At 41.1% G+C, this 16,813-nt stretch overlaps 1 protein-coding gene across 18 annotated transcripts in view; it reads left to right on the forward strand.

Moving 5' to 3' along the window:
* The window catches only part of tjp1a (tight junction protein 1a), a 187,227-nt gene that overhangs the window by 95,244 nt on the left and 75,170 nt on the right, over positions 1-16,813 (forward strand). Inside the window, exon 1 of one of the 18 annotated variants that reach the window (XM_014175463.2) lies at positions 8,343-8,788. The exons of the other annotated variants lie outside the window; for them this stretch is intronic. Within the exon in view, the coding sequence (XP_014030938.1) occupies positions 8,765-8,788 (24 nt within the window). The 5' untranslated portion in view covers positions 8,343-8,764. Of the gene's footprint in view, positions 1-8,342; positions 8,789-16,813 lie in introns of those variants that run through there. 18 annotated transcript variants of the gene reach the window in all.

A 16,813-nucleotide genomic window follows, 5' to 3' on the forward strand; every position in this document is an offset into this window, starting at 1 on the left:
GCTGCTACTTGCTGTTTATTATCTATGCATAGTCACTTTACCGATACTTACATGTACATATTACCTCAATTACCTAGACTGAACCTGTAGCCCCGCACATTGACCCTGGATATAGCCTCGTTATTGTTATTTTCTTGTGTAACTTTTTTTACCTTCGAGTAAAGAAAAAATTTACTGAATAAACTATTTTCTTAAAACTGCATTGATGGTTAAGGGCTTGTAAGTAAGCATTTCACTGTAAGTACTACACCTGTTATATTTGGCTCATGTGAGAAATACAATTAGATTTGATTTAATGGACTCTACACTCCTCCTGTCTCACTGTGACGGGAAGGATCCCATGGATGTGGTACGCCTATATAGTCCACCTCAGCCTCACCACTCTTCTCCCATCTTCCTCCTCCCTCAGAGCTCTGTGAATTTTTTGATTGCAGACACTGTAGCCTTGGAGTAGAATGATGTAAAGTGCTGCTTCCGTCCACTGTGTGAATTCAACATTTTGACATTTGACATTTTCACTGATGACTCCCTGGAATAGACACAGTTTCAGGTGTTTTTGTCGCTCATTGATCTGTTCCAGCCGTGACATACAGAAAAGGGCCACCGAGGAATGTCCTCGTTTATCCCACTGTATGCCCTCATCCAATGCACCCACCCCCATCTTTCCCTCTCTCCCACTGCTGAGGCCCACCCCTCTGCCGCTGCTGCTCCACCTTCTGAAGTACCGTACACGTGCTGCTCTACAGTATCGACCTCTGGGCTCTCTCTCGCTCTATAATGAAAAGGTTAGCCACTGAATCACTACAGATAAAGGTGAGGGAGCAGGCCCTTGAATTACAATCAGAGCAGAACAGAATGAACTTTCCTGTCCAAGATAAAGGTTCTGTACTTCCTGGTCCCTGTATGTAGTAGGTAAAGCATTTAGTGTGTGTGTGAGCATGCATACTGTACATATGAGCGTGAAATCACAGTGGAACAGAGAATGGACAAATGCACTTGCAGCAGAGCTGGCAGACAGTAAGAGTTATGGCCTGTGTTCTGAAACAACTGCAGCTCAAGTTTCAGTGAAGACAGTTAGCAGTAGGTGTGAAAGTGACATTTGACACGTAATTGAATTCTACCCAGGATGAGGATTTGGGTAAAATGTGGATTTCATGCCGCTGTGCGACGGTAATAATATTTTACGTGCGCTGTCTCTCAGGAATTAGTGGCCATGAGTGGAGATGAATGAGCTAAGCACTGGGGGACCACTGGACCTTGACCACATCATTATGTCAATATAGCCATGGCGTGCGTGCCTGCGAGTGTATGCACGCTTGTTAAGCTCCCTCCCCCAGGAAATACCAGAGGAACACCTCCTTGTGTCCCATCCTGTTTCCCCCAGCTCCATGGCTATAGCTGCCCTTCCAGCCTAAAACGTACACACAACACAAAAACACACGTTAGTATAGGCAACACTTCTCACGAAAGGAGAGCTCCTCTTATGTTTTGTCTTTCACATCACTGCATTACACGCACTATGTTGTTGCTGGTAAAGAATAGGTGTTTCCTGCCTCTGCACTCAGTACCCCACACATCATTTCTGCTGATACTGCAGTGCCAGGCAGCTTTGAATGGAGTCTCTGGAAGATAAGGTGCTACTACACAGATTTGCACATGACGTGTGCATGTGTGTATGTTTGAGTGTGCTTGTGTACTTGTGCGTTTTTTTTTCTCGGACAACCCTCTGATTGGGCTCCACATTGTTGTCATTAGTGTTGCCATCCACAACAGCAAGGTTTACAGGAAGTCAGTCATTGTCAGAAAACTGGAGCACACTGCGTGCTTTGTTAAACCTTAAGAACAATAAGGAACGGTCCTCAAATGTCAATAAACATGATTGTGTTTGGTATCCCTAGAGTTGTCACTGACTTTGATTTCAGCTAACTTTTTATCGTCCCTGTCTGGTTAAATTATTGACATCTGTGTCTGAAAAGATAGTGGAGTGTTATCACAGTATAGAGAAAATTATTACGCCAAGTGCTTGGTATGAAACATTTCCGCACAGTATGTACCATCGCTTCACCATTTGGAGGAAAACAAATGTGGAACTACGTACATTGTGATGAGCATGTTATATTTACCGTAATAAGTATATAAACATGCTGAAACCAAAACATTTTAGTTCTAGTAATGTCATTTAGAAATGTCTCAACAATGAGGCAAAGGTCACATTGTTTCTCATGGAGTATTTACTGCCTCGTAAATTCAATAAAATGCACTCTGGGATCTTCAGAGCATTGTTTTCAATTTCACTCTCTCATTGTAACGCAAACAATGGGATCACGTCATCAACTCTAAATGGCATAGCTAACTTGGGAAGAAACCACATTTAGATACGCCACTCACTTAATTTCAAACTCATTAAAGTAATTTTTTCCTCTCTCCGGAATGTATAATTCATCTCGCACAGAAATAGAATCTTTTGAGTATAACGATAAGGCTAATTTGAATTGAAGGTTACCTCCTCTAGCCACTCCCAGTTGCGTTGCTGGGGAGGTTATTAGTGAGTATGCTCCAGCCATAGTGGGTTAAAGTGCTTGTGCAGCTGAGTGGAGGGATGCCAGCCAGCCCTGCTGCTGCCTCCAGCCTGTTGATTGGCTAAATGTGCTCGGCTAACCATGTCAATTGAGAAAAGAATAGGAGATGAAGTTTTTTAGATGAATGATCTGTGTAGCAATTTGTATTTCTGCTCCACAAGATGAAAGCGGCCTAATGGTTTACTATCAGTAATTACTATGGTAATTCACTCGCAATGTAAACGCTTAAAATATCCTCTCAGAATATTCTGTAAACTGCATCATTGGAATCTATTTGAGTTTAATCTTTACATTTTTTCTGTTTTTTTAAACAAGTTAGTTGTCAGATGTTAATAGTATTGAAGTATGAATCACATCACAGCAATGATCCCTTTAAACAATATAACTTTTTAACTACAAAGTATTTGGGCAGCAATGAAGTTCACACCTCATAATACTTCAGAACTTTTCTAAATTACAATTTATTCCAGTTTCTTTCGAATGGAAATGTTGTTGAAGGCTGTGCTTTTGCCACCATGTCTTTTATGTGACGAAAGCATGTAGCCTTGAAGAGTGATACTAACTGTGTTGTGTGAACCAGAAGAGACTGAGTAATTGAGGCCATGACCATGGAATTGGACTACTAAATACAAATAGCTTTGGGGTGACACACACACACACTTACCATATTTTGTTAAGTTACGCTGTGTCTGTTAACGTTTACACCTGTATAAACCCCTGTCTTTATTTCCTAGTATCCCAGCACTCCAGTCCCACTGATCAAATTGAGTGAGGCCAGAGAGAGTTGGCTGTTCCAATGCAGACTAAACACTTTCCCCATCCACAAAGCCCTCCACTGCGTTCCTGCACAACACCATGCCATATACAATGACTTGATGATGTTGCTGCCAATATAATTGATTGATGGAATGCCCATGCAATTACTGTGTGAATTGGAGGAGAGACGTAACAAGAACACATTGACAGGTTTAATGGAACAACAGTTCTAGAGGCACATAAGGATTGAGGCATGAGTTATAAGTACAGTAGGAAAAAGCCTCTCTCCTTCTCTAAATCTTTCTCACACCTTATGAAAGCTTTCTCAGTTTACTCCGTTTTTCTGTTTAGTCCTTGACAATACGATGAAAATGAGAGCTGAAACCAAGATACGTTGCTGTTCTACTGTTGGTGTCATATGAGACTAATCTTGCCAGAATGTTCCTCAATTTCTCAATGGGATTTGAGGCATTTGTTTTTACCGATCACAAATTAGAAAGGCCAGCTATTGTGACTCACAATACGGTGCTATATGGAAAGATATTGAGGTTGCCGTTCAAGGTCGCCCAATCCAGTCTGTAGCTGGGGATAAAAACACATTTGGGACATTAACAGGGATACTTAACCCTATATCATCATTTACACTAGACCTCTGGTTTCTGATGGTGAAGCAACATAAGCTGGAAAAGGAAATCCGAACGTTGAAATGGTTTATGTTTGATCCAAAATTTTAACCAGGATGGAGAACTTCTCAGAATTTAAAGGAGAAATATGGTATGGATTTCTTCAGATACTTATTTTGAAAAAGAGATACAAATTACAGGACCTTCTTCAATACCAAATATGACTATCCATGTGATTCAAAATGCATATAAACAGGCGATGTCCAAGACAATCTCTTCACTCTGTCATGGCCTGATAGCCTCTAGAAAAGAGTCAAGAGTCACTCTTTATATTAAAGCAAAATGGGAAAAGGAACTGAATATAGTCATCTCAGATTTTTACTGGAACAATATATGCAGTACTCAACATACTTCTACAAACTCAAGAACATGGAGAGTTTTTTGGGAAATGACCTGTTTTTTTATCACTTCTAGAATCAAAAGTCACCAGCTAGATGTACAACAGCCATGCTGGCGGCTGTGTGGCCATGCACATGCCAACCACACGCATGTTTTTGGGAATGTCAGAAGATTGTCATTGTTTTGGGATAATGTATGTTTGGTGTTAAAAGATGTCATAGGATATGAAGTCCCTAGAACTTGCCCTGTAATGTACCTTAGTAATGTTCCATGGGTGTGATGGGCAGGGACTGATACCTGATAAAAGTTAACCTTGCTGCAAGTAAAAAAGCCATTACCAGTAACTGGTATAAAGTAGAAGCCACAAAATGTGAAGAATGGCAAAGTATAATCCAAGAAATCTTTAATATGGAAAGCTTGACAAATGCCTAAAATCCAAGTATATAAAAAAAGGCCAGTTATGGACAACCCCTTTCTTTCACCTTAATTGAATAGCTTGTTTTTTCTTGAAGAGGACATTTCACATGGTAAGCTCCAATAGATCGGTAGGTTTTCCAATGCATATAAAACTATGTTAAATGTAGGCTAGATGCAGATTAGACCAATACATTGAGAAGGAGAAATGCTGTAGGCACAGAGGGAATAGAAAATATACATTTTTTCTCTCAAGCTTCAGTTTGGCTATTCTCCGTTGGAAAGTACAAGTGGGTCTTTGTCCTTGTGTGCCCTTGTAGGCAACTGGGTCTTAGTGTTCCCCAGTAGATATCGTCCAGTAACGATTACTAAAGGAACTCCTTGCTGTTGGTTTGACTCCACTCCTCCAGGCCCTGACCTTCAGAGGGTTCTCATTAACAGTAGAAACAGAACACAGTACCCCGCTAGAGCCGTAACCAAGGCAAGAATTTCCTGAGTCAATAGAGCCCAGGGAAGATAAGACAAACGACCAATCAGATCTTAATTCAGCCCAGATGAAGATGGACGGACAGTGAAACAGGACCCTGACTTCCTCCTCCCTGTACTGACTCAACTAGCATGGAGTTATTAGAACAGGGGGATTACTTTCCCTCTCTTTCTTCCTTACTTTTCTTACTTTGTGAGTTTGGGGAAAGATATGCTCCTACATAATCATGAATGACGTTTTGGCTTCATTCTAGACCGTGTGTGTTATTACTTTGACTCTTTGTGTCTCCCAAGTAATAATCAACTATTCTCTCCTTTTCACAAGAATATATAGCATAATATCTCTACAGATAACAGTAAGAAATAGGAGTAGCCTAAACCCCAAGTTTGATTATACTGTCCTCATTACCTGGCTGTATTTGAGAAAAGAATACACATTTGTGAAATTACATATCTGAGTGGGTTGGCATGTAGGCTACTTTTTATTGAAGAACTTCAAGGGCAAAAATGTGGAAAGAAAACAATTGTGGACTTATCAAAGACGGCTGTTGTTGGCAGGAACTGGCCTCTAGATCTTGACCTCTCCCTCAGATTGGTTGTTCTAACAGGCAGAGATGTGTTATAGCTCGGCCTGTGTTTATTGTTCTCCCTTTCACTCTCATCCCCCTTTTCTAAAGCTGACATAGAAGGGCTATACTACACCTACAACAATGGCTTTTCTAAAGCTGAGAAAGTACTATGCCAGTGTTACACCTACAACAATGGCTTTTCTAAAGCTGAGAAAGTACTATGCCAGTGTTACACCTACAACAATGGCTTTTCTAAAGCTGAGAAAGTACTATGCCAGTGTTACACCTACAACAATGGCTTTTCTAAAGCTGAGAAAGTACTATGCCAGTGTTACACCTACAACAATGGCTTTTCTAAAGCTGAGAAAGTACTATGCCAGTGTTACACCTACAACAATGGCTTTTCTAAAGCTAAGAAAGTACTATGCCAGTGTTACACCTACAACAATGGTGTTGAGGGTCTATTATCATGTATTATCCAGTTAGGACACAGTGCAGTTCAGGGTGTGTGCTTCATGTTATTTCACTGCACATTAGAGTTTTCTGCTCTGGGGATGCTGAGCATAACTCTGTGAAGTGTTCTCACTAACGTGTGCCTGTTTTGTGTCTGTGTGTTCCAGCCTGTTCTGTGGCAGAGTGTTTTCCATGTGCCTGCTCTTCCATGCGAAGGCAGCACCTGAGCTCCAGAGCTGTTGTGTGCTGCTGCTCTGGGTACTGGGGAGGAGGGGGGTGGGGTGGGGGGGTGGAGAGCCATGCAGGACAAAGCTTCCTTTGATCACGTTTTAGTGTCACAAATGCCCCTCTCTCTTCTCAATCAGGAGATACTGCAGGTCTGTATTTGTCTCTAAAGCAGAGAGTAGTACTCCTCTCTCTGTTTCTTTGGGTTACAGCGTTCGGGGTAGATCAATTAAAATGTTCTAGCTCCATCGTGTTTACTTTTAGAACAGCAAATTAGCCTGGTTACTTGAGAGAGATAGAATGCTGAATATTCTGATATCTTCCCTGGTGGATGCGGGACGAAGTTACCGTTACAGGAGGACAGAGCGGCTTGCATCTATACTAGTATGTAGTCATTCATTCATTCTTTCATATTGCAGATATAACAAATATGCTTTTAAAAAATACTGATACAAATGTAGATTTCATTGTTCTTTCGATGTTTTACTTTTGTGTCCAACCTCGGATTAGATTATATTGTTAGATACTGACAAATACGGTTAATATATAGTAATTTAAGAGTGCACTATTTAGTTGTAGGCTGAATGTTATATTTAAGCAATAAGGCACGAGGACGTGTGGTATATGGCTAATATACCATGGCTGAGAGCTGTTCTTTAGCACGATGCATCAAGCCCTGTCTGTCAAACTGCTTTAGGTTTTTGCTTTGTCGGATTTGGTCTGGTGGCAAATTAACCCAAGACCATCCACACCTACAGGGCACCTCTGGCTTGCACCAGCTGTACATGTAAGAATAGTCGGGAGCTGTGTGTGAACGTGATTTCCTGGTTTGTCAAAATGGCTGCTTGGGATGGAAATAGAGAAGCTCTCTGTACTCAGAGCAAAGTAGTTACTTAGATGAACATGTAGTCATTCTTGTTCTTTTTTCATTATGTCACAGGCTGAAGCTACTTCTGATTTCTTTACAAGTAAGGTATGAACTGATTTATTTTACATTGAGAGATATAGCCAGCCTACAGTGTGTTGTTTACTTTGAAACAATGCAAGCTGAACTCTGAGGTTCAGTGCATCCTGTGGGTGGGGGTCCGGAAAGCCATAGGAAGTATTCTGAATGACAGCTATGGCCTGCTTGGTTTCCTGTGTGGTTGGTTATCAACCACACACAAATCCAACTTAAAGTCATTGACTGGATTTTCAGTTGAAATTTGACCTGAAACATTTTTCTTTGGTTTACGACTTTTACTTATGAAACTGTAGACTGTCTGTGTCCCAGGCTTGTCTGCCATGCCACCAACTAGTGTGGTTGCAAAGTCCCATAATAATATAAAATTGTGTTTTTAGACATATTACAAGATATTTTTGCAAGAATAGTTCTAAGTTTTATGTCTCAAGAATCGTATAAATCAATGTATTTTCACTTTATCGTTGTCAGTGTCAGCTGGATATGTTAGGTGACCCAGGTGTTTTAGGAGTTCACAAGTACTGTGCTTCAATATAGTAAATAAATACTGCAGGCCTGTCTAAACGTGAATATTCAGCAGCATCACATCAGCGAAATCCCCTCTCCTCTCTTCACAATTGCCCATGGTCCGCATAGTTCATTATCAAGAAAAATAGTGATATCCGTTTTTTTGTTGTTGCATTAAGAATAGTTTATACGGGTAAATTAATATATAAATATAACGTATACGTTTGACCTGAATGTCCGACATGCATGCATAATCATAATACTTTTGTTTAGAGTAAGTATATTTAGTTAAACGGCAATGCCCTGGTTTCCATCCAGTACCATCACCCCTACAGAGGTGCAATGGACTCTTCCAGTCAGACATGTCACAATCGTTGGTTGGAGAGGAGAGAATCGAGCAGGGAGAGGCATACAAAGCCTGCCATTGCAGTTTTACTGCTTTGGATTTGCGGACGAAGTGGATTCTACATTTCTTCAAACGTTTCAACCAACGTTCTTAAGAGAAAATACAAAAAGGCAACGTATTTGAGCTGGACTATTTTAAACGGAGTAATTTCAGATGAATAGGCATATAGGGTAAAGTTACATTGAAGGCAAACTACTGAAGATAATGAACTTTGGACCTTTCACACACAAATTTGGGTCATGTTTCACGACGTCCTGAAAAAATAAAATATTATTGCCCGGCGTGGCGGCAGCTGGGCGAAATTCAGAAGAAGGAATTTTGCGCTTTGGTTGAAGTGATAATACTAACACTAACTTGCTACTTTGTGAGCGGAGCAAGCAAGTAAAATGTCTGCCAAAACAGCTTCTAAGGTAGGATACCCGACGGAACTACAGAAAAAAAGTTATGAAGTATATTTTATTTTGCGCCGAATGCATGATCTTCTCATCAAGGGAAACTGGGAAATACTATCAACATCAGATTGTTGGTCTAGTTTATGTGTCTCTGTCAATGTTGTCAGTGGTTGATGAGATCGACATGGTCGAACGTTACCTCAACTGTATTTATGTTAGGTGAATGTCATTCATGCGGCCAGGGAGGTATTGATCATGAAACATTCAGGATTTTATCATGTTTTGAAAAGAAGCCAAAAAGAATGGTCTCACTAAACTGACAACGTTTGCGTATTATTGTCGGGGTGCCCCAATAAAACACCTGTTGATCATCTACATTTGGGGCCACATACCATTTCTTCAATGCTGATGGTTAGTTACATGTTTGTCTTGACAGTGAAAACAGTTACTGTGGCAAACTTTATTTGAATGGACGAGATCATAACAATGCGTTGCAATACTGTAACGGTTGGTTTCCGACGTTCAAAGCCCGGGTAAAGAATGTTCAGTGTTAATCAATTATTTCATAGTCTTTATACAATGACATTATTATAATCATTAGAACCAATAGTAAACTACAACCCGTAGTTTTATATCGGCGTCATTCACCGGGCAATCATGTTTGTTTACTGGGCCTGTGCAGATTTTCGAGTGAACGGGGTCAAGTTAGACACGTCTCAACTGTACATGCTATTGCTTCACATACACTGCGTAGGGTCAAGATAGGCTATGCCCCAGTCTAGTCAGTCAAGTCCATGTGTATTAAAATACGCAATGTATCTGTTCTAGTGGTTTGACTTGTTTCAACCCTGTTTGACCAGGTGAAAGCTGGCAGCAACACATTTTGGGAGTGGTTGTAAAATAGGTTAATCCACAAATTACAACTGATACCAATGTTTTCAAGTGTGCCAATTGTTTTCTCTGTCACACAGAGTTGTCTGACAACCTAGGAATGTGTACTGTAGTTTCACACTAATGAAATTCAGGTTTGGTCACTTTTTTCAATTCAGGTGGAACCGTCTCAGGTGATGTAATGCAGGTTTGTCCTATGTGGTGTATCTCACTACATCATACTTTGGATATTTAAAGTGGGTTGTCATTGAAAGTGCAAGTGACAACTGAAGTGCAACGTTCTGTTTGCTGGATGATGCTTGGTGTGTCAAGAAGGCTATCATCTGTTTTGATATAGAATGTGTTGCTACCAGCATGTGTTCACTGATAAATAAGCCTTCTGGTTCATTTGGCTGTCACTCTCTGGCCCACTTGTTCAATCTGATTTCAAGTTTTCATAACGATAGGTAATCTGCGTTTTTGGACGCCGATTATGGCCGATTACATTTCAATCCACGAGGAGACTGTGTGGCAGGCTGACCACCTGTTACGCGAGTGCAGCAAGGAGCCAAGGTAAGTTGCTAGCTAGCATTAAACTTATCTTATAAAAAAACTATCAATCTTAACATAATCACTAGTTAACTAAACATGGTTGATGATATTACTAGTTTAACTAGCTTGTCCTGCATTGCATATAATCAATGTGGTGCCTGTTAATTTATCATCGAATCACAGCCTACTTCGCCAAACGGGTGATGATTTAACAAAAGCGCATTTGCGAAAAAGCACTTTCGTTGCACCAATGTACCAATGTGAAGACCATCTCTTCCTTATAAAGACCGTAATTAATTTGCCAGAGTTGTACATAATTATGACATAACATTGAAGGTTGTGCAGTCTAACAGCAATATTTAGACTTAGGGATGCCACCCGTTTGAAAAAATATGGAATGGTTCCGTATTTCACTGAAAGAATAAACGTTTTGTTTTCGAAATGATAGTTTCTGGATTTGACCATATTAATGACCTAAGGCTTGTATTTTTGTGTGTATATTATAATTAAGTCTATGATTTGACAGAGCAGTCTGACTGAGCGGTTGTAGGCAGCAGCAGGCTCTTAAGCATTCATTCAAACAGCACTTTCCTGCATTTGACAGCAGCTCTTCGCAATGCTTGAAGCACAGCGCTGTTTATGACTTCAAGCCTATCAACTCCCAAGATTAGGCTGGCAATACTACTAGTGCCTATAAGAACATCCAATAGTCAAAGGTATATGAAATACAAATGGTATAGAGAGAAATAGTCCTAATAAGTCCTATAATAGCTACAACCTAAAACTTCTTAACTGGGAACATTGAAGACTCATGTTAAAAGGAACCACCAACTTTCATATGTTCTCATGTTCTGAGCAAGGAACTTAAACGTTAGCTTTTCTACATGGCACATATTGCACTTTTACTTTCTTCTCCAGCACTGTGTTTTTGCATTATTTAAACCAAATTGAACATGTTTAATTATTTATTTGAGACTAAATTGATTTGTATTATATTAAGCAAAAATAAGTGTTCATTCAGTATTGTTGTAATTGTCATTATTACAAATATATATAAAAAATCGGCCGATTTAATCGTTATCTGCTTTTTTTGGTCCTCCAATAATTGGTATCGGCGTTGAAAAAAATCATAATCGGTCGACCTCTAATCTGAATACATCACCTCTGCTTGGATGATTACGTTTTCATTATAGGATACCTTACGTTTAGTTAGGGACTGTTGTTCAGGGATCACTGCTTGATTTAAGGAATAGCTTTGAGGCCACATCAAGCAGTGCATGCCCCTCAGACCCACACCCCCATAATTCACATCACATAACTATTTAACTCCTATAGATGTTTGTAGTACAATACACCATACATGCAATATCTCTCTAGCTATGAGTAATGTCAGCAATGTTGTGTGAAAAGTGTAACTTGAATGCCTGTGGTTTTATCAGTCCAGTCACAGGCCCATGTGTACTACGACTTTGTCCAGAGGAATTTCACCACACACATTCCAGTGGTCAGTCACATTGAGTAATGAAGGATACAGAGAATGATCTGAATTAATAGAAGGCTGTTTCTAGACCAGAGTGTTGTGACACCTGGAACAGGTCATGATCACATCTGTAGTTGTGGTGACGTAATCTCTGTCAAAGGTCATGCATGCTGAAGTCAAACCCTAATAAAATAATTATATTCATGTCATGGAAACGTAATGGTAGTTTTTATTGTTTACTTATTATTGTCCTCATCATAATGCATTTCCTGTCTTGGAGGAAGTGTGCAGCACAGCCTCATGTTTATCTGAAAAGGGGATTAGGTAGAGCTCACTCAGCACAGCAGTAGCAGCAGCATTTTCATGGTAGTGTTTCTGCTGGAGCACGAAGTAGGAGTGGACGTGTTTGTTGCCAACATTTCAAAAGCTCTGTGAAACCCCATTAATCCAGCTCATGAAGACATTAACTCTTCTTCCACAATACATTTTAATTCTGTCCTCATCCCTCCCTTGTCTTTTGCTGTTTACACTCGCTGAATAGGATACAAGACCACAAAATACAAATAATTTATTGTATCAGCTCGCTCTAAAAATAGGCCACATTCTTGTATTTTCAGGGTGAAAGAAGAGTAGTGAAAGCAAGGGGGTTGAAAGGCTTTACAGTCTGCTCTTGCCCTCCCTCTCATGTATGGCTGGAGAGGCTGTGGTGATTATGAGGACGAGTTTGTGAGGCTCACGTCTTCTGTTTTCCTTTGATGATGATTACACATCTCACATTTACATCAGCGATGGGGGGGGGTGCAATTAGACGTCTCTGTGGCCTGGAGAGGTGATGTTTTTGTTTTCCTGTATCACTGGTCGCTCTCTGGTCCTTTAAAAAAAAACTATGGCTAGAGAGAGCTCTCTCTTTCTCTGTGCCATGAGAGGGTCTGCGGACAGAGGGTCTCAAGTGGTCACCCATGAAGATGAGCTAGGAGCACTGGCCTCTTGTGCAGCTGAGCTCTCAGCTTTGGTCAGACAAAGTGTTCTAAAACAACACTGCTTCCTATCAAGAGCACTGCCCACATGACCATCAGTTATCTAGACTCCATCGTTTTATCTCTAGTTTATCTAGTAGTGAAATACAACCAAGTTATGCTTAAAGACATGCTACAGAACTTTGGCGACTAGTAACTCTTTTTTTTTTTTTTTTTTACTTCCTGCTTTGGGCTGGATGTGTCAATGTGTAGTTCATACATGCATAATCTATGAGCAGAATTACTGTATTACCACAATTGGCCACAAAATCCCTGGTTAGAAAGTGACTGTTTACTGGAAGCTGTGCAACGCCATTTTCCCCCACGTGGGCCAGCCCCATAGCTATTCAAGTTCTTGCCACTGAGCTTAAGCCCCTTGCCATTAGAGTGACAGCTAGCAAGATGCGTGCACACACAGCAGAGCGAGAGAAAGCAATGACGTGTGCACATATGTGACGCAATTTTCAGGGACCACCTTTGACTCGTGAACTTTACGTTCAGAAATACTGCCTAAAAAGTATACAAAAGTACCGGTGAATCTCTAACACTGCCCTTGTAGCTCTTCTGTCTGTTATCAAATTTTATTTGTCACATGCGCTGAATACAACAAGTGTAGACTTTACCGTGAAATGCTTACTTACAAGCCCTTAACCAACAGTACAGTTCAAGAAGAAGAAAATAAAAAGTAATAATAAAAGTAACACAATAAGAATAACGAGGCTATATACAGTGGGCCCCGGTACTGAGTCAGTGTGCGGCAGTACAGGCTAGTTGAGGTAGTCTGTACATGTAGGTGGGGGCGACGTGCCTATGCATAGATAATAAACAAATAGCGAGTGCACAAAAGGGGGTCAATGTAAATTGTCCGGTGGCGATTTTATGAATTGTTCAGCAGTCTTATGGCTTGGGGGTAGAAGCTGTTGAGGAGCCTTTTGGTTATAGACTTGGCTCTCCGGTACCGCTTGCCGCGCGGTAGCAGAGAAAACAGTCTATAACTTGGGTGACTGGAGTCTCTGACAATTTTATGGGCTTTCCTCTGACCCCACCTAATTATATAGGTCCTGGATGGCAGGAAACTTGGCCCCAGTGATGTATTTGGCTGTTCATACTACCCTCTGTAGTGCCTTACTGTCAGATGCCGAGCAGTTGCCATACCAGGCGGTGATACAACCGGTCAGGATGCTCTCGATGGTGCAGCTGCAGAACCTTTTGAGTATCTGGGGACCCATGCCAAATCTTTTCAGTCTCCTGAGGGGGAGATGTTATGTAGTGGTAGCCTAATTCTTTCCGTTAAGTCTCTCGATAAAGCATTCATAACATGCATTACAAACTACAGTTACTTACGGAGTTATATTAAAACATGTCGTATGATACATTATTTCAATGAAGTACATAATTTTGATGAGTTACATAATGGTTTGTTTTGGATTGTGTTTGAATTAGAGCTGAGCAGTAAGGACAAGAATCCATACCTGGATAAATTGCCTGAATTGATGTGATAACGATAAATAGAACGATAAGTTTATAACATGAATGTGCACCACAGTTGTTTTTCATTATCCTTTCAACTCCTACTACTACTACTACTACTAGTTTGATGGTTGTAACCATTAACAATCACCCATATAAGCAAACTTATTTGGTTTCCAACTTCACCTTTCTATTGGGACAAGATTTTACAGATTTTAGATGATGAAACATTGCAAAGCTTTAATGTGTAGCTGTGGTGTGTTTTTTTTATGGAATAGTGCTGGAATTCTGTAATCGCTGTGTTATTACCATGAGTGGACGTTCAATTGCTAAGCCAGGGCTTTTCTCTCTGTCACATGAGGAGATCCTGTGTATTTTCTCCGGGGAGTGGCATTTCCCTCTCTTCCTCTCCCCACCCCCTTTCCTCTTCTGTTGAATGCACTCACCCATGCTGGAGACTTCATTTAGATGTCCCAAACTGACACGGTCTGTGTCCAAGATAAATCTCGAAGATAGATCTCGTCATCCCAGGGGAGTTGACTGTTGCCCCTGGATGAGCAGCAGCTGAACACTTGTCACTGAACGCTGGGGGTTTCAGAGCATTCTTGGCAAGGGTGCTGTCCTTCAGCCTGTCCAATGCCATATTCTATTCCAGTTCCACATGGCTGTGTTGCATACTATTGTGAAATAAGCACTGTGGTGTTTGTCTCTGTCTTGGCTCGTATGATAGCTAGCTAGAGCACCCAACCTCTGCTCAAAACCAAATGGGTCAAGAGGGGGACTGGAATGGAAAATGTCAAAGATGGCTGCTCAGAATGCACACATTGTTTTGGGGACAAATTTAATTCAAATGTGCCTTAAATGGCCTGCAGGGATGTAGTATTATTTTTCCTTTCTCTTTGAAGTCATAGATTTATACAGCAAAGGAGAAAAAAAAGTCTATTGTTGGAAGTGTCTTCCCCCTTGTTATTTAGTCATGGGTTGTTAAGGAGAGGGCAACCTGCTGTTATGTTTTGGTAACAATGATACTCTAATGAAGTGCTGCACTTACCTTATCAGTGGGTATCGGTCCTATAGATACCTTTTATGTGTGGAAGGAATGTGAAGACTGACGGGCACAGCAGAGGCAGGTGGGGGGGGGGTGGAGATGCACTGCCTATCTATAATCTGAATCACATGGAACCTCCTTAAAAACAGACCTAATCTCTCACCCATAATCACAGCATAAATCCTAGAGATATGGGGGTGCCTTTTGACTGTTTGCAGTTTACCATTCTTTTCTTCTCACTGCTTTCTATCTGTGACCCCAGAATAGTGGCTAGATGGAGAATTGAGTTTGACAGCTTACTTGAGAGTTCTTACAGAATTCCTAATCTATGTTTTGCCAAAAGTACCAAACACAGCTGTAGACTAGATTCAATGGCATATCATTTTCTCTAGAATCTAGGAGGAGTGATACCACCGTGTGTTGGGAAAGATTAACGACCCCACATGTTCTCTCATTGTCTCAGACAGGCAGACGACCCAGTCTGCCAGTATCCTGCTCCTGGTGAATGGTGTGTTATTACTGGTGTGTCTGTGTGAGTAAGCTGGCCGGATAATTACAGGGATCATGAATGGGGGAGGAGGGATGGTTGATATTGTGGTAGTGGGACTGACTGGGACTGTCGTAGTGTTTTCCCAGGCAGGGAAGCACACAGCAGAGAGAGCAGGTCTGTCTCTCCCACCCCCCCACCTCCTGCTGAGTCAGTGGACTGATACTTATCTCCCCCAATCACATTGGTGCCTGGTCCCTAGTTTGGGTTCCAGGATGTCGGCTCTGTCCTGTGTGTCTGTTTTTATTAAAACATGCCTTGGTACAGATCAGACTAAATCAGTCTCAGACGCAGCTGCACAGCATTTTCTACTCCTCTCACTCTGTCTCCCCAGCACACTTTGGAGAGAGAGTGTGTGTGTCTTCAGTTAGTTTTCCTTTAGTTTGTCTATCCCCTTGAGCAGCTCTGCCATGTTTACCTATTCCTCCCTTCTCTCACCCTCCTTAAGACGTCCACATGCTTCCCAGCTGAAACGGTTAGTGCATATTCTGTATTATGCTTACATTTTGTGATGTTTTGGGTTGTTTGGGGGCACACTTTTCTTCCTGAAGCAAGCCGAAGTCGGTAGCTGAAGTCCACACCCCTTCATCTGTGATTGGTCAACAGTAGAGATTGTTCAGTAAAGTCTTGGTTGTCATTCAACGAAAGACGACTCGTTTTCGTGATGTTTTTCTTTGAGAAATACTGCACCAAACATCTTAGTTAGATGTAAAATTGCACAAGATCTCCTCTGCAAAAATGTCAAAATGGAGTTATCATAGAATGATTCCAACAGTTTTGAGGTGTATACTAGCTATGCCATCTCAATATGGACAAACAGTACTATTGCTGGTTTTTTCTTGTTTTTCAAGTGAAGGTCTTTTTAAGGGAGTATGTGAGCACACTCGTTCGGAACTCGGCTAGGCACCATCCAAACTGAAACAAGCTGACTCCTTTACTCTTCCCACCTTCCCCCTATCCTCTCCCATCCACTGTTATTTAGTGTATAAAGTCTGACTTAAGCCTTTCTGTCTCAGTACACAGGGAAAATGTAATTACTCAAGCCCCGGGAGCAACTGGG

The sequence above is a fragment of the Salmo salar genome, chromosome ssa26 (assembly GCF_905237065.1).
Source record: "Salmo salar chromosome ssa26, Ssal_v3.1, whole genome shotgun sequence".
Lineage (NCBI taxonomy): Eukaryota > Metazoa > Chordata > Actinopteri > Salmoniformes > Salmonidae > Salmo > Salmo salar.